Raw genomic sequence first — 21550 nt, forward strand, 5'->3', positions numbered from 1 at the left:
TGTAAAGAGCATGCTTATAGTAATGGAAAGGGCATTCAGACCTCTGGGCATTCGGACTCTACGTAGCTTAGGAACTATTTAGAAAAGAAGTGCACTGTCTTTATTAGGCTGTAGCAATTTATGTGGGCATATTTTTTTCTCCCCAAGAAAAGGTAGAACTTGCTGCCAGGTCAGAGTATGGTGCAGCAGTTTACTTGTCTGGTACTTATCCCTATGAATAACTCCTGTAATTTCTCTTAACCTTTTAGGCTCTTCCTGCTTGTCCTATCCAGGCCACCTGTGAAGCTGCCTCCAAGGAGGAGAACAAGGAAAAAAATCGATACGTAAACATCTTGCCTTGTGAGTGTAGGGTTTCTTGGGATACAAACTGAAACTGCATCTATAGCCAGGTTTTCTGAGGATAGAAGGAATCTGGTGATTGATCATGGGAAGACAAGTAATAAGAATAGAGTGAAAACTTTGGGTAATAAGAATAGAATGAAAGAGCCTTTATGGCTCCCCAGGCATCCCCAGGTGCTCATCAAGTCAGTTGGGGTACTTAACCAGGTTTTTTGTGGCAGACCTAAAGTTTCTAGGAGGTTAAAGAGAACAATTTCACTAAAACCAGATAGAAAGTGGTTGTTGTGGAGTTTTTTGCTGCTTATTGCAAAAAAATTCTAATTTAGAGTTCTCTTCATAACTCCTTCCCAGAGTTAGTCATTATGAATCTGTTTATCTGTAACTTAATGGACATTTTTCTAGGCTAGTGGCCTCCAGAATAGAATATACATAATCCAGTGGGATGCGAGAGCAAAATGTTTGAACTTTGCTTTATTTTTATAATTGCTTTTTTAAAAATTCTTTTAAAAATTCCTGGTGTATTTTTGGGTGCATAATATAATTAGAGACCACTATACTAGCCGTTTATAGATACTTTTGTCTTTTTATTTGTGTATAAATGTGTATTTTTTTTTAGTATAACTGGTATGCTGTATACATTGCTGTTATCTTGGAAAATTAGAGAAAGATAAATACTGTATGATTTCACTCATGTGAAATCTAAAAAAAAAACAAAACAAACACAAGCTCATAGATTCTGAGAACAGATTATTGATTAATGGAGAGGAAGGGGGTTGAATGTGGGTAAAATGAATGAAAGGGAGGGGGTCTGTTGCATGGTCATGGATGGTAGCTAGACTTGTGGTAATCACTGTAGTCATTACAGATGTTGACTTATAATGTTGTATATCTGAGACTATAATGTAAAGAAATGTAAAATAAAAACAAAGCTAATACATATTGGCAATTGTCAAGAAATAGGAATATTCACTTTCTTTTTTATCATCTGCTTACTATTCCATATTATGGTTGAGGTATGTTTGAATTTTTGCTGTTATAAATAGTGTTGCAGTGACAACTTATACAGGTGTATGTTCTACATCGTCACAACTGGCCTGCTTGCATTGGGACCAGGGAAAAATAAAATTGAATTTAATTGAAAAAAATTTTTTTTTCTAGATGACCACTCTCGAGTCCATCTGACACCAGTTGAAGGAGTTCCAGATTCTGATTACATCAATGCTTCATTCATCAATGTAAGAAACTTGAGTTTTTCTCATTGTTACCTTGACTGACCATTGGCTCTTTTCCAGCTGCATATAAGGAGGATTACTTGTCATTACAAGTTTTCCCTGAGGATAATTTTTTTAAGAGACTAAAAAAAATTTTTTTTAAAGATCAAACAGATAGTTTAAAATGTATTCTTATGTTTATCTGTCATCATTACCAAAATTTTCCCACACAGAAATCAGAATCTAAATGTATACGTCACAGTAGGAGTCAGTGAATCCTTTATTGAGCTTATTCGGATAACTAAGAACAGAATCACACCTTGCCATCTACAGTAAAAGTAGGGAAACAGGACAAGGATATCTGACTCCAGATAAGTCTGGCTAGTCATGTCTACTTCAAGAGAAGAGCTGAAATTGGAAGGAGGTTTTTAGGGTGATTTAGAGAATGTTTATAGAGATGGTATGAGAGACATGAGTATGTTTTATAGGCTCACAGGAAGGAATCAGTAGAGGGAGAGTTTGAAAAAAAAAGAGAGTAAGCAAGAGAGCTAAAAAGAGCAAGCCTGACTACTGAAGCATGAAGAGAATATTGATGAAATTTGTACACTCATATTCATAACAGCATTAATCACAATAGCTAAGGTGATTGCAGCCCACCAAGGGAAGAATGAATAGGTAAAATGTGGTATATACATATAATGGGATATCATTTAGCCTTGAAAAGGGAAGAAATTCTGACATATACTACAACATGGATGAATTTGGAAGACATTATGGCAAGTGAAATAAGCCAGTCACAAAAGGATAAATACTTTCTAATTCTACTTATGTGAGGTAGCTGGAGTAGTCAAATTCTTAAAGGCAAAAAGTAGAATGGTGGTTGCCAGGAACTAGAGGGAGAGAGGAACAGGAAATTATCATTTAATGGGTACAGAGTTTAGGAAGATGAAAATGTTTCGGAGATGGATGGTGATGATGGTTGCCCAGCAATGTGAATAAACTTATTTATTCAGAACTGTACACTTAGAAATGGCTACAGTGATCAGTTTTATGTTGTATATATTATACCACAGTTTTGTTTTTTTTTTTAAGCCAATAGATTAGCATTGAACATAAAAAAGGAAGTTTTTCCTCTTAATTTGCTGGTAAAGGAATATAGAATAGATAGAATTGGTTTGTAAGTGTGAATAAATCAAGCTGAAGGAACTCATCTGTGATGTTTTCTGAGAAGTTAAGTCAGGGTTATCTGCTGAAAAGGAGGGATGGGACTGTGACATGAGAGTACTGAGATCAGTAAGAAAGAACACGGAAAAGGGCATGAAAAAAAACATGTTTAGCTGCACTGAGGACCTACCTAAGATGGAAATCATTGATGTATAAGGGCCTCAGTTGTGTGATTTTCTCCGATTGTACCTAGGATTGGTGATATGCAGAAAACATGAGGTAACTCAGTTAATAGGACTAAAGAAGTCAGTTGCTCCTCTAAGTAGTCAGCTAAGGTCTTCAGGTTCGGTGGAGAAAGGAAGGGATCAAGGACCAGGTTTCAACAAATTGAAAGAGCAGTCTTGGGATAAAAAAGGAGAAAGGTGGAAGAAAAGAGGCTGTGGCTAATAAATAGATTATCAGATGGAGTTCAGAAATGGAGCGGTGCAGGCATCCTCACTAGAATGGATTTGCTGAAATTCCTGTATATGTGTTTCATAGGGATGGTCATATGTTTATAGTTAGAAGGAAAAGAACCCTACAAGAAATGATTGCTGTGGTAGATAAAGGAAAGTGGAAAAAGGCTAGTAACCAGATAAGATTCCCAGAATTTAGATCAAAGATTATGATGAACAGGTAAGGAGGAATAGATTGAGTTTAATATTATATGGAAGAGTATAGCAGTATCAGTCAAAATGTTTCCATCTTAAGGTAACAGAATACTCAGCTAAAATTGGTCTGGACAGGAACATTTACTTCTCATATAATCTGAAAGAAAATATACAGCAGTTCCAGGGTTGGCTGAGTCTGTGACTCAGTGACATCCTTAAGAAAACAGGTGTTTCCATCTTTCTACTCAGATGTCTTCATCCTTTTGGCAGTGTCTCTTGGTCACAAGATGGCTGTAGCAGTTCCAAACATTTCTTATACACACAACAAGCAGCACAGAGGAGGAGGAGGTGGAGAATTTGTACATATGCTTTCCTCTTTATTTGGGAGCATGATCTTTCTCAGAAGCCTGTCCAGTACAGTGCCCTTCAGAGCCAACAGGCCAGCATCGGATCACATGCTTACACCCTGTCTCTAGTCACTGGCTAAGGCACTGAGAATTATCTTGATTTACCCTTCTGGGGCTGAGGAATTGTCATCTTCCAAGCCAGTAGAAGGTAAATGTCCAAACAAAAGCATGGTTTTGATGGCAAGGAAGAATGGGGAGGAATAGCTTTTGAGTTAGTAATCAGCAGCGTCTGTCACTGTAACCAGTTTGGATCCTTCCCACACTGAAGGTGAAGACAGACAAAAGTAAGTTGGATGTGAAGACTGGTAAGCAAGTAAGGTGGGTCTTGATGGTCATAATAAGCAAGGCACTAAAAGGAAACATGCCTTCTGCTTTGGCCATGCTTAGTTGGAGCTCACAGTAGGGCATCCTGTAATGCCATGGGGTTTATTGGAGGTTATTAATAGGTGAAATGAAAGTTTAGATGAAGAGGTTAAATTGGGGACACTTAAAAATTCAGTGAAAGTAGAAACGCAAGAAAAAGCTATGGTGAACCATGAGTAAGAGTCAGGGCTTAAAGAAGATTTAAGTTTATTCAATTCAAGCAACATTTTTTGATCACCTTTTGTGTGGTAAGCACGGGGGATAGGCTTAGAGGTTACAGAGATAGGGTGTAGTCCCTAGTGTGATCTACCTACAGGTAGATGATTATCTTTAGTGTGCAACATGTGCAAAGGAGATACTGCCAGATTCTTTGGGACTTAAGGAAACATTCAGCCAACCTGGTGATCCAGTAGAGCTGAATATTTTAAAGGGTAAGTCTACATTCAAGAGAAGAAAGACAGGTAGAAATTTTAAAGCAAAAAGAAAAGTATGAGTGAAGTCAGAGACTGGAAATAGTAGTCTTAGTTATGAGGTACAAGGTGGGAAGGAACGAGGCTTGAAGGATTGGCAGGAGCTCAGTCTTAGAAGGCACTGAATGTTAGGTGTGTGTTGGGGTTCTTAGTTTCAGACAACAGTGTCAGCTTTCTATTCTTTTAAGCAGAAGGGGTTTATTGTTAGATACTAGGTAGCTTACAAAAATCTGTGGGAGAGTTGCAAGGTGGTGTTCAGTGAGGAACAGAGCAGCCATAGATGTACCCAGCTGCCCCGTATGACTCTTGGAGTGGAACTCCTTTGCAGGTACTACAGAGGAACTCAATGCTTCTGCTGCCATGCTTTCCCAGAGACTACATCTTCCTAGCACAGTCACCATCTCACATTACTCACTTCTGTCCCAAGTCTTATGTGGGACTAGGAAGAAACTGAGTTCTTAGGCTGAACAGAGCTGCAAGACAGTCTGGGGAATTCAGCTTTTAGTTTCTCAGCCTCTATAGAAAGGAGGTCAGGCTGTTAGTGGGTGGGACTGGATGTTGATTGAGCTACCTTAAAATATCTGCAAATTTTCAGTACAGCTGAGTTTTTATTCTAGGCAGTGGGATAACACTGAAAGGTGTTAAAGATAAGGAGTGACATGGCCACATTTGAATATTGATCACTCAGGTTACTGTGTGCAGTATGGACTTAGGAAGGGCCAGTTAGAGGCTGTTACAGTATCAGGCTCTGGATGGTGAGGGTAGAAGGGTTGGAGAATTATCAAAGTAAAAACCACTTTGGAGGTAGAATTTAGTAGGACATGGTGATCGATTATGTATGAGAGAGTATAGCGTGATACTCTGTAGAGTATATTGACCTGAGCTGGAGGAAACACTGAACATGTGAAATCCCAGTGCTGGGCAGCCAGGGCCACATCCACACCTGCCTAACATTGAGCACCCTGAAGGTTGCAATCCTGCTCATCCACCACCTGCCAACACTACCTTTCCTCTAGGCCCACCTTCCCACTCCCCCAGGAGGACCCCAGGGGAATCCAGCTCTTCCCCCTGGTGGGCCCTGTTATCCTGTGCCACAACCAGGGTCTTTAGGATGCCAACCCTCAGGTCTATACCCCTGCCCATACCCACCACCTGCCCCTGGCATGTATCCTGTGAACCCATTGGCTCCTGGCATGGTAGCACCAGGAATGATGACAGACAAAGGATGCAGACGAAAATGAAGAACGATCATAAAAAGCAGCAGAAACACCACAAGCATGGTAGGCAACACACCTCCTCCCGCTCCTCCACTACCAGCCGTGACTCCGACTGAATACAGGGCCTGGACCCTTCCTCAGGTCTCTCCAATCCTGCTCTTCCATCAAGCTTCAGATGCCATCTTGTACTAGGGGAAATTAGCCCTTGTGTCCCTTCCCCTCACCCCCACCATCTGTGCCTCACTCTGCTGTTCAGCCCTAACTGGTTAGGGAAAATGGGAGAAGAATCGCCATGGACTAGCAAAGACCATCTTCCTACTGCCTGGATAGAACTTTTAGCTGATGAGTTTTGCAAGAGAAATGTTTTTTGAAGATGGTGAGATTTGAACTAAATGCTGAAGACAAATCTAAAATCTGTAAAATGTGATTTTTTTTCACTTTCATTTGTAATACTTGTTATTGGAGAGATGCTGTGAAAAATTAATTATGGGAAAAGAAAACCAACCTGTGCCTTTCTTGTATTTAAAAAAAAAGGTATAGGGTGATCCATGTGGATGTATCCAGCATAGTTGGGCATTGATCTGAGCTCAGGGGAGAGATTCCAAAGCCATTAGAGACAGAAGAGTAAATCCTGGAGTCCAAAAACCTCTGCCAAGGCACACTGGGCAAGAGGTGCTCATGAGTGAGACAGAAGACCAGGAGAGAAGAGCATCTCAGAGGACAAAGAATAAAGCATGGAGAAAGGTGTTCAGTGGTCAGCAGAGTTGAGTGCAGATGAGAGATCCAGTGGGAAAGAGGGAGCACATGTGCTCTGGACTGGGAGGGTCAGACAGCAGCCTTTGCTAAAGCACATTGAGGCCATTTGTTGTGGGCTGCCAGTTACACTTACTAAACCCTATTTTTTCTCCCAGCGTGACTGAGGTATGTAAGGTAAGTTTATATAAACTATACCTCAATCATGTTGGGAGAAAAAATAGGGTTTGGTAAGTGTTATATAACAGTAATTCAGACATTTGAAACAATAGAATTCCTTGAATTTTAGTAAGTGTACCAAGTTAATGCTTCCATTGCATGCTAAGTTGCTTCAGTCGTGTCTGACTGTGCGACCCTTTGGTCTATAGCCTGCCAGGCTGCTCTCTCCATGGGATTTCCCAGGCAAGAATACTGGAGTGGGTTGCCATTTCCTTCTCCAGGGGATCTTTCTGACCCAGGGATCAAACCCACATCTCTTAGGTCTCCTGTATTGGCAGGCAGCCTCTTTACCACATACCACCTAGGATGGCTTTATTGATGTAATTCACATTCCATAATTTTCACCCACTTAAAGTTTACAATTCACTGGTTTAAGTCTGTTCACAGATATGGGCAACAGTGATCACTTTTAGAACATTTTCATCACCTCAGAAAAGAAACACTGTACCTCTTAGCTATTGCCTATTAGTTTTAACTTTTTGCTTACCCCCAAAAGAATCTTCTTATCAACATTCCCAGTCCTGGCAATCACTTACTGAGCCCTTTGTGCACACAGAGAACCAAGATCACACATGAATCTTAAAGAGAAGTGGTGTCAGGTACCAGGGAATGGTGGCAGCAGTTGGGGACGGGGTGGGACCTGTGGTTTGGAGACTACAAAGGTCCGAAGTGAACCTGACATTGTTAACAAGAGAAGATGAAATAGACAGTGGAACAGGTGGCAGCTGGGCTTCCCACCTGAAGTCTTAGGAGAGACCAGTTTCCTCACTTACTCTTAGGTGTCTAAGAATATTTAGAGGATTTTTTTAGAAGTGTTTTGTTTTTGTTTTTAAACTGGTAGAAATGTAGATGCCACATGGAGCCAACTTGGCATTTGACTTTCAGAATCCAAAGATGTCTCAAGATCTCGGGAGCCACATTTCTTCTTTCCCTTGAATATAACACAGGGAAGATCAGTAGTTTGGCCTCATTCTAGTTTTACCTTATTGGTTAAGCAATATCACCATATCATTATGTAGGCATGTTTTCATAGGGAATATATAGCACACTCCTAATGAAGATGGAGCAGGAAGCACTTGCGGGCTGGACCCTCCAACTGTGCTTTTAAGCTATTCATGACCCACACACTCCAGTGAGAGTTTGGCAGCTACTTCTCCTGGAGCAAGGATATATTATAGCTTAACATAATCTAAGAACTTCTCGGTTTTAATTACACGTTTAGTGCTGTAACCAAAGTGCAGCATCCTGAATTAAGGTTTTATCAGTTTTCATCTTCTACTGATTAAAAACATTTGGAAAAACTTAAATTGCTCTTCTAAATAAAAATTTTAACAAACTTCTTGTTAATTCTGAACATCTCCATCTTGAGACCTAAAGCTTTCTCCAGTGCTGAGCAGCAGTTATGCCACTGCCTTGCAGACTTGTATTTCACATCATCACCTTGGTGTGACATGGTGTCCCATCCATGAAACTGTCTTGCCCTCATTGTCCATCTTAATGCTGTCTGAAAGAAGCAGAGGTATTTACAATCTTTAAATCAAATGATTTTTTCATTTACCTAGGACTTCTCAAGTAAACACTACATTTAAACAATGAGGTTGAAAAGGTGTGTGACTAAACAGTAAATACTGAAAAAGAAAGTTACTGCTAGTGTCAGTTTCTCAGAGGATCCTTATCATTTTTTTTAACTGAAGGATAATTGATTTGCAGTATTTTGTGGTTTTCTGTCACACATCAAGAATCAGCCATAGTTACACCCATGTCCCCTCCCTCTCGAACCTCCCTCCCATCTCCCTCCCTGTTCCACCCTTCTAGATTGTCACAGAGCCCCTGTTTGAGTTCCCTGAGTCATACAGTTAATTCCCATTGGCTGTCTATTTTATATACGTATTGTAAATTTCCATGTTACTCTCGATATACATCTTACCCTCTCCCTCCTCCCCTTTCCTCCCCCCACCATGTCCATAGGTCTGTTCTCTGTCTTTCTCCATTGCTGCCCTGAGATAAATTCATCAGTACCATCTTTTTAGATTCCATATATATGTGTCAGTATACAATATATAAATCTTATTAAGATATATATATGTATGATAATATATGATATCTTATTAAGTGATGTCCCCAGGCTGCTTGGCTTCTTTGTCTCCCATTTCTGGTAAAGGAGAACCCTGTTGTCAAACACCTGGGAGCTGTTAACCATACCCATGGACTATTCCCAGAAATCTTCTGCACCTGGGTGAAGCATCATCAAGCAAAAGACTTTTTACCTTCTTAGTGTGGGCTCAGCCTCACATGCTTCTGACTTGGAAGTTTCCTATCCATTAACACTAAGACTCAGATTGTCAGCAGCTGAGAGAGCATCAGAACAGGATCTAGCCTGCTGCTGCTGCTGCTAAGTCGCTTCAGTCGTGTCCGACTCTGTGCGACCCCATAGACAGCAGCCCACCAGGCTCCCCCGTCCCTGGGATTCTCCAGGCAAGAACACTGGAGTGGGTTGCCATTTCCTTCTCCAATGCATGAAAGTGAAAAGTGAAAGTGAAGTCGCTCAGTCATGTCCAACTCTTCGAGACCCCATGGACTGCAGCCCACCAGGCTCCTCCGTCCATGGGATCTAGCCTAGTAGTTGTTATTTGGATGTTCTTATACTAGTGTTCATTAATAATTCACTTTAAGAAGACTGCCTAGACCATGTAAGCTTTGCTTCCTGCTGTCCAGCTAAAAGATGCTTGTTCCTTGGAAGAAAACCTATGACAAACCTAGACAGCATATTAAAAAGCAGAGACATCATTTTGCCAACAAAGGTCTGTATTGTCAAAGCTTTGGTTTTTCCAGTAGTCATGTATGGGTGTAAGAGTTGGACTATAAAGAAGACTGAGTGCTGAAGAGTTGATGCTTTCAAATAGTGGTGCTGGACAAGACTCTTGAGAGTCCCTTGGACTGCATGGAGATCAAATCAGTCAATCCTAAAGAAAATCAATCCTGGATATTCATTTGAAGGACTGATACTGAAACTCCAATCCTTTGGCCATGTGATGCAAAGAGCTGACTCATTGGAAAAGACCCTGATTCTGGGAAAGATTGAAAGCAAAAGGAGAAGGGGCAGTAGAGGATTAGATGGTTAGATAGCATCACCAACTCAATGGACATGAGTTTGAGCAAACTCTGAGAGAGAGTGGAGGACAGAGGAGCCTGGCATGCTGCAGTCCATGAGGTTGCAAAGAGTCAGACATGACTTAGCAACTGAAAAACAACAACATGCAAAGCTTGATGTTGTTTCAAACATCAGTACCTTGAAAATTTCTAGAACGGAAATTCTTGTTAATTTCCTGGACCTTTTCACAAGGGAGGCTTTGTAAACTTGTTGGGAGTCTGGAGAATTTCATTCTTATCCATTTTTGGATTTTCACTTTCTTTTTCTCCTCTATTTCCCCCCACCCCACTCCCAGGGCTACCAGGAAAAGAACAAATTCATTGCTGCACAAGGTAAAATAAGATAATTTTTTACTCTTGGGTTTAACCGTGAATGGGCTTGGGTTTTTTCTTCCAAATCCTAAATAGATTACACAGACTGTATTAGCTTTTCTGTAATTATTACCACCTGAAAGAAAAGCAATCTACTTTGCAGGTTTCTAATTAAGGGGCTTCATCTTGATGATGTAGTGTCCAGGGGTCCTTTGAAATAAATTCTTTTTTATATGTACATAAAAAATACTGGAGAACACACACACACACACACAACAACAACAACAACACAGTCTAGTGAGCCTCTCTACAGAGGATTGGAGACTCAAAGGTCCAGTCTGACTCATCTCCTCTACCCACTCATGGGCCTGAGCTCTACTATTATTCACAGAAAAGTGGTCTAAAAACCCTCAAATCAGGGACCCAATGTGCTATACATGCTCTGTACACATTTCCACAGCCTAAAGTTCTAATAAGTGTCCTCACTTTTAGGATCCTAGCAAAAAATATTTTGATGTTTGTAGCACTGTAAAGTAATTGATGTTATTATGGTCCATCAAAGCCCATTTAATTAATCATTCAACAAATATTTATTGACCATTTATTGTGTGCCACACACTGGCCTAGGTGATGGAAATATGTACAGGAATAAAATAGAGTATGGTCTCTGCCTTTAAGGAGCCTTTAGTTGGTAAAGGATGCCGTGCTGTGCTAAGTCGCTTCAGTCGTGTCCTACTCTGTGCCACCCTGTAGACTGTAGCCCCCTAGGCTCCTCTGTCCATGGAATTCTCCAGGCAGGAATTCTGGAATGGGTTGCCACTTCCTACTCCAGGGGATCTTCCTGACCCAGGGATCGAACCCACATCTCTTAAGTCTCCTGCATTGGGAGGCGGGTTCTTTACCACTAGAGGATAATTTATAGCAAAATAAACAGAAACTTTGGTAAGTGGCTATTCTGTTCAATACAGTAGTTACTAGCCACAAGTGGCTATTTAAAATAAGATTTTAGGGAGTTCCCTGGCAGTCTAGTGGGTTAGGACTCTGTACTTTCACCACTAAGGACAAGGGTTCAATCCCTGGTCAGGGAACTATGATCCTGCAAACCATGTGGTACAGCCAAAATAAAATAATTAAAATTAAATAAAATTTTAAATTCAGTTCCTCAGTCACACTAGTCACAGTGACTAGAGACTACCGTATTAGCGCAGATATGAAACATTTCCATCATCGCCTAAAATTCTGTTGGACAGTACTGTGAGCATGATAAAATAGGGATAGAGGTAAAATAAAGTAGAGTGGTCAGGAAAAGCCTTATATCCTCCTTGCTCTTGCATCTTCCACCAGGGCCTGGCCCTTGCCTAACCAAGCCCCACTACCCTCCCTCTATAGCCATCTGTCGATTCAGGGCCACTCTCCAAGGCCCAGCTCATCTACCACCTACTCAGTGATTTTGGCACCAACAACCACATACAGTCTCTTCCGCTGTTTGTCATGGTGCCTTTTTGATGCTAAAATATTTCTTAAAGTCACCTTTGATTTCCTAGTGGGCCTTTTCTCAGACTCCCTCTTGAACTTCACAGAACTTCACTCTCCTTGAAACTCTCTGTTATTTCCAGACATTCTGTTCTCTTGATTTTTCTCACTTTTCTAAGTATTCTCTCTCTAGCTGTTATTCTTCTTTCTGCATCTTAAATACAGTTTCTCTTGAAAATTGTAGATGGCGGCTACTTTAAAATTCCATTCTTGTCTTTTCGTGGCACATTTCTGTCTATTCTTCTGCCTCCTCGGCTTTTTGTTCTGTCTGAACTTGAATAATGCTCAAAGATCCCCAGCATTCTGTGTTTACACAGAATTCTTTACCCCTTCTTTACTCCCTACTCCCACCCCCTCTTTGAGAGACTTCATGTAATACCCACCTCTGTTTGACTGGCTGCTGCCTCTCTTGAGCTCTGGAGCCACATTTTCAAACTAACTTTGTGCCCCTCCACTTGAATACTCTCACAAACTCTTTAGATTCAACATCAGAAGCTGAAATGTGACTTCCTCAGCCCAGAGCTGCTTTTTCTCATAACTTCTTTGGAGACCTAAGCACCAAGCTTAATATAGGATCATTCAAATGTCCTACCTGTCCCTCGCTTTAAATACGATTAGTCCTCCGGTTTCTAGCTCCAAAATCGGCCTTCTCTGACACGCGCCCTTGCTCTCAGCTCTTCTCGTTCTGTTGCAGTAGCTCACTGATTGATCCCTGTAGGCCCTAGCTTTGTTCCTTGCATTTCTTCCACCAGAATGACCTTTCTTAATGTAAAACTTCTGTCAGACTCGCATGAACATCCTATAATGATTTTTCATTATCTGTAAAACAAGCCTTTGTAAAGAGCTGGCCTCCAGCTCTTTAGATTCTGGTACCTCACCTATCTTCCTAGCTTCATCTTCTCTCCTCCACACCGCCAACACAGTGAGCTCACCTTCAGCCCATGTGAGTCTCACACTGTTAGCCCCCGGCCCCTCTGCCTGGAGTGCCTCTTCTCCCTACGCCTCCTTTCTAAATTCACGTCTGCTTTATCTGTCCTAACACATGGCTAAGATGTCACCTCCTTCAGGAGATTTTTCCTAACCTTACCAGGCAGTGAAACAGTTTCCCTCTGTACATCTTTCTGGCATGTGTCCACTTCTGACATGATTTGTTTCTCGTCTTAATATTTTTCTTTTTACCAAAGGGAGTACAAAATTTCTTGAAGAAAGTCAAAAAAGGTATTACAAGATCTATAGAAACAAGTTCTCCCCTCAAAATTTTGTCTTCACCTTTTTAGTCTAATTCAGCCATTTTTATCTGTTGACCTCTTATACTAATGCATGCTGCTGCTGCTGTTGAATAGCTCAGTCATATCTGACTCTTTGCGACACCATAGACTGTACCCCTAGGCTCCTCTGTCCATGGGATTCTCCAGGCAAAAATCCTGGAGTGAGTTGCTGTGTCCTCCTCCAGGGGATCTTCCCCACCCAGGGATTGGACTCTCTTATGTCTCCTGCATTGCCAGGCGGGTTCTTTTACCACTAGCGCCACCTGGGAAGCCCTATTGTATTACTACATAACTTATTAAATCTTACAAACTACATCACACTCAGACATGTCCCTTTTCCCTATTCTCCCAGTGGAGTTAAATCATAATTTGGAGTGAAGATAATACTTGTTATTTACATTCTTATTACTAGGCCAGTGTTATTCACAGCTAAAGCACATAGTAGTATATGATTTTTTTTTTTTATTGGATACAGTTTTTGGTTTTCTTCTTTCCCAAGTGTTAATAATTACCTTTTTTCCTTATTCACTTAATTTTGTATATACCTAGCACTGATTTTTTTTTTCCCCTCCAAACTCTTTGCTGGAAATACATATTTTTCTCTTGGTACCCTCAGATACATGAGGTTTAATTTTTTTAAGTTTTTCTCTTGGGATCCTTCTAGAACCTTCTTTCATTCCATTCTGGGTTGATTGCCCTTTAGCCTCTAGCAGAGTAATTATCCTGAGCTTTCCCTTTTCCAATACCCTGGGGATTCTGTTAGTCTCTGTCCTATATTAGATCCCACTTTTTTCTTTATTTATGCCCTTTTAGTGGCTTTCTGGAAAAGGCTGTATAGGAAGTAAATTTTAAATTTCAGCCTAAGCAATTTACCCAACCTGTTTCACTAACGATACCCACCTCACAGCATGGTAAGAAGAGTAAATGAGATATAAAGCACATAGCTCACTATCTCGCCCTTAACACTGGTATTCAGTAGGAGTCATGATTCCTGATCCTCAACTGTAGTATCCTTGAGAAACATTGTACGGGTCTCTTTTTATTTTGACAACTTCACACCCTCACTTTACTTCCTATTGAAGTGCCTGACACATACATGGTGGAAATGTTCAGTTAGTAGGTGGGTGGATGGGTAGATGGATTCTATAATTAACTGGGGACATGTGGGCACAGGCTTCCAAAAATCAGGAATGAATGTTCCTAATTTCCCAGCATCCTTCTTCCTCTTGCTGTGTGTTCTCATCTTTGCTGTTGGTTATTGTAGGACCAAAGGAAGAAACGGTGAATGATTTCTGGAGGATGATCTGGGAACAAAACACAGCCACTATTGTCATGGTGACCAATCTGAAGGAGAGAAAGGAGGTGAGTGGAGAAATTAGATAGAATGGCCTCTGATACAGGCATGATGAACAGAGGGACTGCTTTTTTGGTGTTCTGTGTTTGAGCCTAGGGTGTCCACCTTTTTTGGCTTCTGTGCCAGTCATTCATCCAGACAGAATCCAGGCCAGGGTGCCCACTACATTTTTCTGTGGCCTGGAAGCCTTCGATGATCTGAGGGATATTCCTAGGGCACGGCCTGTGTTTGGTAACCAAATAACTCACCTTAAATCCAAAACATCTTAGAAGAAAGACTTGGACCATTAGCCAAGGAAAAGCCTCAGTGAGGCTTTTCTCCCCTGGCTTCTCTTGTCCCTCACTCCCCTGGGTTTCTTGCTTTTGTTTTCTTTCTGTCCCTCCTCCCTAGTCAGCAGAGGGAGCTGTTTGGGCCCAAGGAAATGTGAACCCCCGACCTCATCCTTCAGGCAAAGCTTCTGACTGGCCCTTTTCTTTCTGTGACTGCTAAGTCCATGCCTAGTCAGCTCCATCACTGGACCACAGCCAGCACCAATCCTGAGTCCTGGATCAGGCCCCAGAGAGGAATCCCAATTCATGACTGTCTCTCTCCAGGATGGCACCAGAGTCAACTTAATACCCACGCTGGGCTGTTGGGTGTGTTGATCAGCTTAGGAGGGTTAGCTTTAGAGCTGGACTTTAAGTTTGTTTCCTGCGTCCCTACCTGTGGCTCTTGGGAGCTGTTCAAGGCCTAATCCCTAGAGAAGGCCTTGGGCCTCTCATGGCAAGTTTACAGTCTGTATCAATCCATCCTAGTGACTTCCTCATAGCAGCTTGTTTTTTCCAGGGGATCAGTGGACTTGCCCTTAGAGCATGACCTGGAATATTGTGGAAGTCCAGATTTTATACATAAAATGGCTTCTGATTTGCCCTGAATTGAGACACTAGAGTTGGGAAAGAATGAGGAAATATATGGCTGGGGCTATGTGTAAGTTAAGAGATTGTGCTAAATGGGATGGAAACTGAAGAACTTAAAAAAAGAACAGGGAGTTTCTTGCCAGCATAGTGATTAGGATTCCGGGCTTTCACTGCTGTGGTCTATGTTCAGTCCCTGGTCGGGGAGCTGATATCCTGCAAGCTGCATGGCACAGCCAAAGAAAAAAAGGGAAACAGTTAAAGTCTGCAGCTGACAGAGGTGAGAGAAGAGGCCAGAAGGCTTTCTGAAGATTTCAGTCTGGGCTTTTGTGGTCCTTTCCTTTAGGGCCCTTTGCATCTGCTAGGGGTGGGAGGCCTGAAGTCAGGGGGATGCATGTCTGTTCCTTTCCAGTGTAAGTGTGCCCAGTACTGGCCAGACCAAGGCTGCTGGACTTACGGGAATATCCGTGTGTCAGTAGAGGATGTGACCGTGCTGGTGGACTACACAGTGCGGAAGTTCTGCATTCAACAGGTACTGTCTGCTGCCTCTTTTCTTGGTTCTCATTTAGGATCTGCTGACCATTAAGAGGGCAGAACAGGCTGGGTCATCCCCCTCTTACTCAGGGTGGTCAGGAGTCACTGAGCATGCAGTATGTTTGGACTCTGAAATCAGAGATCAAGGCTCTCAGGATTTATCCCCCCCCCCCCTCCCGTTTTGGTCAAAGCCAAGGGAGGAACATTTTCATGACTGGGAGAAAAAGTATTACTCAGGTGGAGTTTGGTCATCTTAGGTATCAACTGGGTGTGTCAGGAGGTAGTGTAATCTTCTGGGTACTTGACTCATCTCCTTTCTTACCCCAAAGACTCCTGACATCAAGGATGTGGGCCTTGCTCCTGACCCTTCAGAGTGACCCTGGAGGCTTGAGCAAAGATTGCCTTCAGCTGAGGGCAGTGTGCTGCTGTGAAAAGAGAGCTTACCAGGAATTAGGAGACCTGCACTTTAGTTCTGACCTTGCCTTTTACTAATCCTGGGACCATAACCAGGTCATTTAACTTTTTTGAGTTTCACATTCCATGTATGTAGAAACAAATAATAGTAACAGCCTTGACTACCCCATGGGGTTCCTGGGAAGGTTCTCTGTCCATGGTTAAAACTTTTCTTTCTAATTTTTTTAAAAATTTATATATTTTTGATTGGAGGATAATTGTTTTCTTGAGAAGTTTATTACTCTTCACCTCCCCATTGTCAGTGACAGCTACAGCTGGCCCTAGCCCCTTCAGTCTCACCCTCCTTCCCCTGGTGCTGCCCTACCCCAGGGTATCAGGGCCAACATGCAAGATCTCTTCAATTCACAGGTGGGCGACGTGACCAACAGAAAGCCACAGCGCCTCATCACTCAGTTCCACTTTACCAGCTGGCCAGATTTTGGGGTGCCTTTCACACCGATTGGCATGCTCAAGTTCCTTAAGAAGGTGAAGGCCTGTAACCCTCAGTATGCAGGGGCCATCGTGGTACACTGCAGGTCAGTGTGGCCTGACCCTTGGCTCCCCACTCATACCACATTCTGTTCTCACACTGAGAGCAGGGCAGGCATAGGAGCCCTGGCCAAGGAGGCTGGCACAGAGCAGATGAATTACCTAGGCCCCAGAGCAGCAGCCAGAGAGACTCTTCAAGTTTTGGTGCTAGGTGGAAAGCACTTGAAGAAAGAGGGAAGGGCAGTCCTCCAAGATTGGGGGTGAGGGGACCACTGCTGTGAAGCCAGAAAGCTAAGTTGAGTGCTGCCTTGTGTACGTGGACTCTGCAGACCATTCTAAGTGTCCCTGGTCCTGATAACTCGAGGTAAGGAGTTCACAATACAGTGGGGTTGTTGGTTCCATGAGAGTCCCAGCTCTGCTCCATACAGAATTAGAATGTAAAGGCTTGAAGAAAGAGCTCTACCCTGTGCTTCCCCCTCCGTTTGTGTTCCCCCAAGGCATGCTAGCCATCCCAGTAATACTCCTCTCTGGCCACAGTGCGGGTGTAGGACGTACAGGTACCTTTGTCGTCATTGATGCCATGCTGGATATGATGCATACAGAACGGAAAGTGGATGTTTATGGCTTTGTGAGCCGGATCCGGGCACAGCGCTGCCAGATGGTGCAAACAGACGTGAGTGGTTTGTGTGTGAAACAAAGGTGGGGGGCATATTAGGACCAAAACATCTACCCACCTCGTAGATTACTGAGTCTCCCAGGTTATTGTAAATGATCATCATACAGTGTGACAAAGGGCCTTATAAATTATGTAGTAAAAGAATATGGAGCACAGAGAAGGGTGTGCCCTTGGGGAGTCAGGAAGGTGGGCAGATGTCATTTGCACTAGGCCCTAAGGATATGGAGCAGGTCTTGAGGGAAGAGCCATTGCCCCAGAGTGGTGACACAGCTCAGCCAGGTCCAGGAGCAGCAGTGTGACCAACTCTGTGGTTAGGGAATGGGGTGCAGAGGGCACAGCACTGGGAAGAGGGCTGGCATGGGCTTTCTGTGTCACTGGGGTTTGACAGCCCCTCAGTCTATCCATCTATGCTCTGGATATGGATGAATGAATGGATTGGATCTGTCCTTCTCTCCAGGAGAGTATCAGAGTAGGACTCTCCCTCCCAAGTTTAAGCACCCCTAGAAGGACTCAGGCATTTTGAGTCCTGCCTCCTTGAATTTGGACAAGAGCAAATCATTTTATATGTGCTCGGATCAAAGAAGTGGACTGAAGTGAAACAGGAGTGTGGGAGAGAGTGCTCCGGCACCACCAGTGTGTAACTGGGAACTCTGCATCATCCATATTTCAGATGCAATACGTCTTCATATACCAAGCCCTTCTGGAGCATTATCTATATGGGGATACAGAACTGGAAGTCACCTCTCTAGAAACACATCTGCAGAAAATTTATAACAAAGTCCCAGGGACCAGCAACAATGGACTAGAGGAGGAGTTTAAGGTGAGTTGGAGCTGAACTGTCTCTTTCAGAAAGAAGGATCTGTGTGACTTGCGGCATACAGAATGTTTGACTGCTTTTGAGTTTACCAACAAATGGTAAATCCTCTTTCAAGGCATGTGGATAGTTAGGGAGGTGTGTCTGTGGCCCGTTACTCATACCCTGCTGCTGCTGCTGCTGCTAAGTCGCATCAGTCGTGTCCGACTCTGCGACCCCATAGATGGCAGCCCACCAGGTTTCCCCATCCCTGGGATTCTCCAGGCAAGAACACGGGAGTGGGTTGCCATTTTCTTCTCCAATGCATGAAAGTGAAAAGTGAAAGTGAAGTCGCTCGGTCGTGTCTGACTCTAGCGACCCCATGAACTGCAGCCTACCAGGCTCCTCCATCCATGGGATTTTCTAGGCAAAAGTACTGGACTCATACCCTAGTCATTCTCAATCCTGCATGTTAGAAATCACTTGGGTTGCATTTAGGGAGTGGGTGAATAAACAAAAACAGGCAGTGGCTTTTTTTTTAAGTCCCTCAGCTGCCCCTCCCAGGTGATCACAATGTACAGCAGGAATAAACTTCTTCTGTAGAATAAATATTTTTGGCTTTGCAGGCCATATGGTCTATTCACAACTACTTAACATTGCAATGTTTTAACACAAAAGCAGCCATAGATACCATGTAAACAAATGAACATGGCAGTGTTTCCATAAAACCTCATTTACAATCAGTAGACTAGCTTGGCTCATAGACCATAGGTTGCTGACCCTGCCATATTCAGATAGACAGTGGTTCTAAACACACTTATGGGGTGTGTCACACTCTCAGCAATAAAAGCGCTCCCAGAAGCAAGAGATTTCTGGGTTGGGACAGGGAGGACCACTTTCCATAAGCACTCCTGAAACTAAGAGGTTACCTCAGGGCTCTGATTCAGCAACTCTGAGTTGGGGCCTGAGATTCTGCATATTTGACAAGATGAGGCTGATGCTTCTGGTTTATAGGATACACTTTGAGTAGCAAAGATCAGGAAGAAACCTTGAAATCAGGAGAAGGGAAGATATCCATCTTAATAAGGTTTTTCTAAAGAAGGTAAGACAGCCTCTGGGAATAGAACAGCAGGGAGGGAGGGAGGAAGGGCACACTAGATTCCTTGCTCCAGGATCATAAAGTGCCAGTCCAAGGAAATAACACAGTGGTCCACAGGGCCCAGGAAAGCAGTGTTTCCCAGACGTTCTTGTCTTGTTTACTGATCTTAAAGTTGAAAAAACAATGGTCTGATAAGAGCATGTGGAAATGGAGGTCAGGGCTCTGATGAGAAGAAGAGTGTGCAACCAGTGTGGCCTGGATGCAGGTCCAGTGACAGACATAATCTTGTCAAGTTCAGTTACTGAAACCAGTAATGTTTCCCTTCCCCTTCCCAATTCAGAAATTAACATCGATCAAAATCCAGAATGACAAGATGCGGACCGGAAACCTTCCAGCCAACATGAAGAAGAATAGGGTTTTACAGATCATTCCATGTAAGAGCCCTCTCCCGACCCCAAAGCCCTAATGCCCATCCCCCTTTCCCTTAACCCTTCAGCCTTCTTCTGTACTAGTTAATGATCAGCTTCGAGACAAGAATTATGACATTGTCTCTTATTACTCCCAGTTCTTCAGTGGCTTTTGCAAAGAGCGGGAAGGCCAAAGTTTTCTGCCTCCTGGGCTAGGAATAGGCATGTTGTTACCCAGCTGGAATTACATCTGCCCAGAGCCTGAGAAGAGGCGGGGATAGATGAAAAGAGAGGGAGGAGAGGACAGGTGATGCTGGGGAGCCACAAGCTGCTGTCCTTCTTGCAGATGAATTCAACAGAGTGATCATTCCAGTTAAGAGGGGTGAGGAGAACACAGACTATGTGAACGCATCCTTCATTGATGTAAGTTGTGGCAGTGTCCCCTGAGCTCCCAACACTTCATGGAGATTGATCTGGCCCTTGCAGTGCTGCCCTCCCACTGCTTAAAAGGATGGTCTTTGAGTCAGTCATCAAATGCAGAACTGATACCCTTCCTGTGCACTAAGTCTGTCAGAAACCCCAAGAGTAGAAGGTGGGGTAACAGAGGGTAAACACCAATGTAAGAGCTGGAAGGAAAAGTTCACAGCACAGACCAAAGGCTAAAAACACTAACCTCTGGGCCTTCCCATTCGTGCTCATCATAGCCCCAGCCCCACTTCCCTCACCCTCATACAAGGAAACCAGTGTGCCATCCAGAATTTGGTCCTTGGCCAAAGAGGAGCTCTGCCTGGGATTTGTTTGCCTCTAGGCAGCCCCCTCCCCAGCCCAGTGGCCTGTCTTCTCTACTAGCCCCTCCATGATCAAACCATCTTACTCACATCTCATCTCACATTGACCTGGCCTTCATAGGGGTACCGGCAGAAGGACTCCTATATCGCCAGCCAGGGCCCTCTGTTCCACACAATTGAGGACTTCTGGCGAATGATTTGGGAGTGGAAATCTTGCTCTATCGTGATGCTAACAGAACTGGAGGAGAGAGGCCAGGTGAGTTCAAAAGATCCTGGGCTATGGGAGACAAGCAACAAGGCAGGGAGAGGGGGGGAAGCTAAGAGGTTTTTTCTTTGATTTAATAAAATAGCCATTGCCCAGCCTCTTGGTATCTGAACAGTCAGCTCCTCTCAGGACTGGTCTCAGTTTCCATTCGATTCCCAAACCTTTCACTTCTCTTCTAAATACAGTCTCCTCAAGCCTAGCTTTGTACCCGCTACATCCCACCCCCATGGGCAGAGCAGAGCTAGCAAGATGAGGGATACAGAGTCAGACTGCAGCTCCATTGGAGCTTGTGTGAAGTCCCTTAAGGAGCCTTCCAAGCCAGAGAAATTAACCAGAAGACTGATGGGAAGATGGGTCACCTCTTTGCTGACTGCCCAAAAGAAAACAATAGAATTTGAGAAATAAAAACAAGAAACTTATTTTTTAATTGGATGACAGAGAATAATATTATGGTTTCTTCATATATATCCAATAGCTAGTTCCATAGCACATTTGCTGACCTGTTTATAGACCTGTTTATATACCACATGCTTTTTTTCTTTTTCCAGAAGCAAGAAACTTACAAGTTAACAGTGAATAACAAGGAAATCTTTTTTTAAAAGCCCTGAGTCAATTAAAAATTAGACTTGTCAGTGAACTCAGAATATGAAGGGACCTTAGAGGCCCCTAGGCCAGCTCACATTCAGTGTAGGAAATCTCAAACATCATTCCTGAGTCAGAACCTTGAAGCCTCTGCTGAGTAC

The 21550-nt window shown here is 43.1% G+C and overlaps 1 protein-coding gene and 1 pseudogene across 9 annotated transcripts in view; both read left to right on the forward strand.

Moving 5' to 3' along the window:
* The window catches only part of PTPRA (protein tyrosine phosphatase receptor type A), a 171142-nt gene that overhangs the window by 139118 nt on the left and 10474 nt on the right, over positions 1-21550 (forward strand). For all 9 annotated transcript variants that reach the window (XM_006042724.4, XM_006042727.4, XM_006042725.4 and 6 more), the window contains 11 exons: positions 249-339; positions 1498-1574; positions 10240-10276; positions 14321-14418; positions 15716-15835; positions 16660-16826; positions 17317-17452; positions 18126-18275; positions 19688-19781; positions 20101-20177; positions 20664-20798. In XM_006042724.4, coding sequence (XP_006042786.1) covers positions 249-339; positions 1498-1574; positions 10240-10276; positions 14321-14418; positions 15716-15835; positions 16660-16826; positions 17317-17452; positions 18126-18275; positions 19688-19781; positions 20101-20177; positions 20664-20798 — 1182 coding nt within the window. The remainder of the gene's footprint in view (positions 1-248; positions 340-1497; positions 1575-10239; positions 10277-14320; positions 14419-15715; positions 15836-16659; positions 16827-17316; positions 17453-18125; positions 18276-19687; positions 19782-20100; positions 20178-20663; positions 20799-21550) is intronic.
* On the forward strand, positions 5506-8577 carry LOC102409312 (annotated as a pseudogene).

Source organism: Bubalus bubalis, chromosome 14 (assembly GCF_019923935.1).
Source record: "Bubalus bubalis isolate 160015118507 breed Murrah chromosome 14, NDDB_SH_1, whole genome shotgun sequence".
NCBI lineage: Eukaryota > Metazoa > Chordata > Mammalia > Artiodactyla > Bovidae > Bubalus > Bubalus bubalis.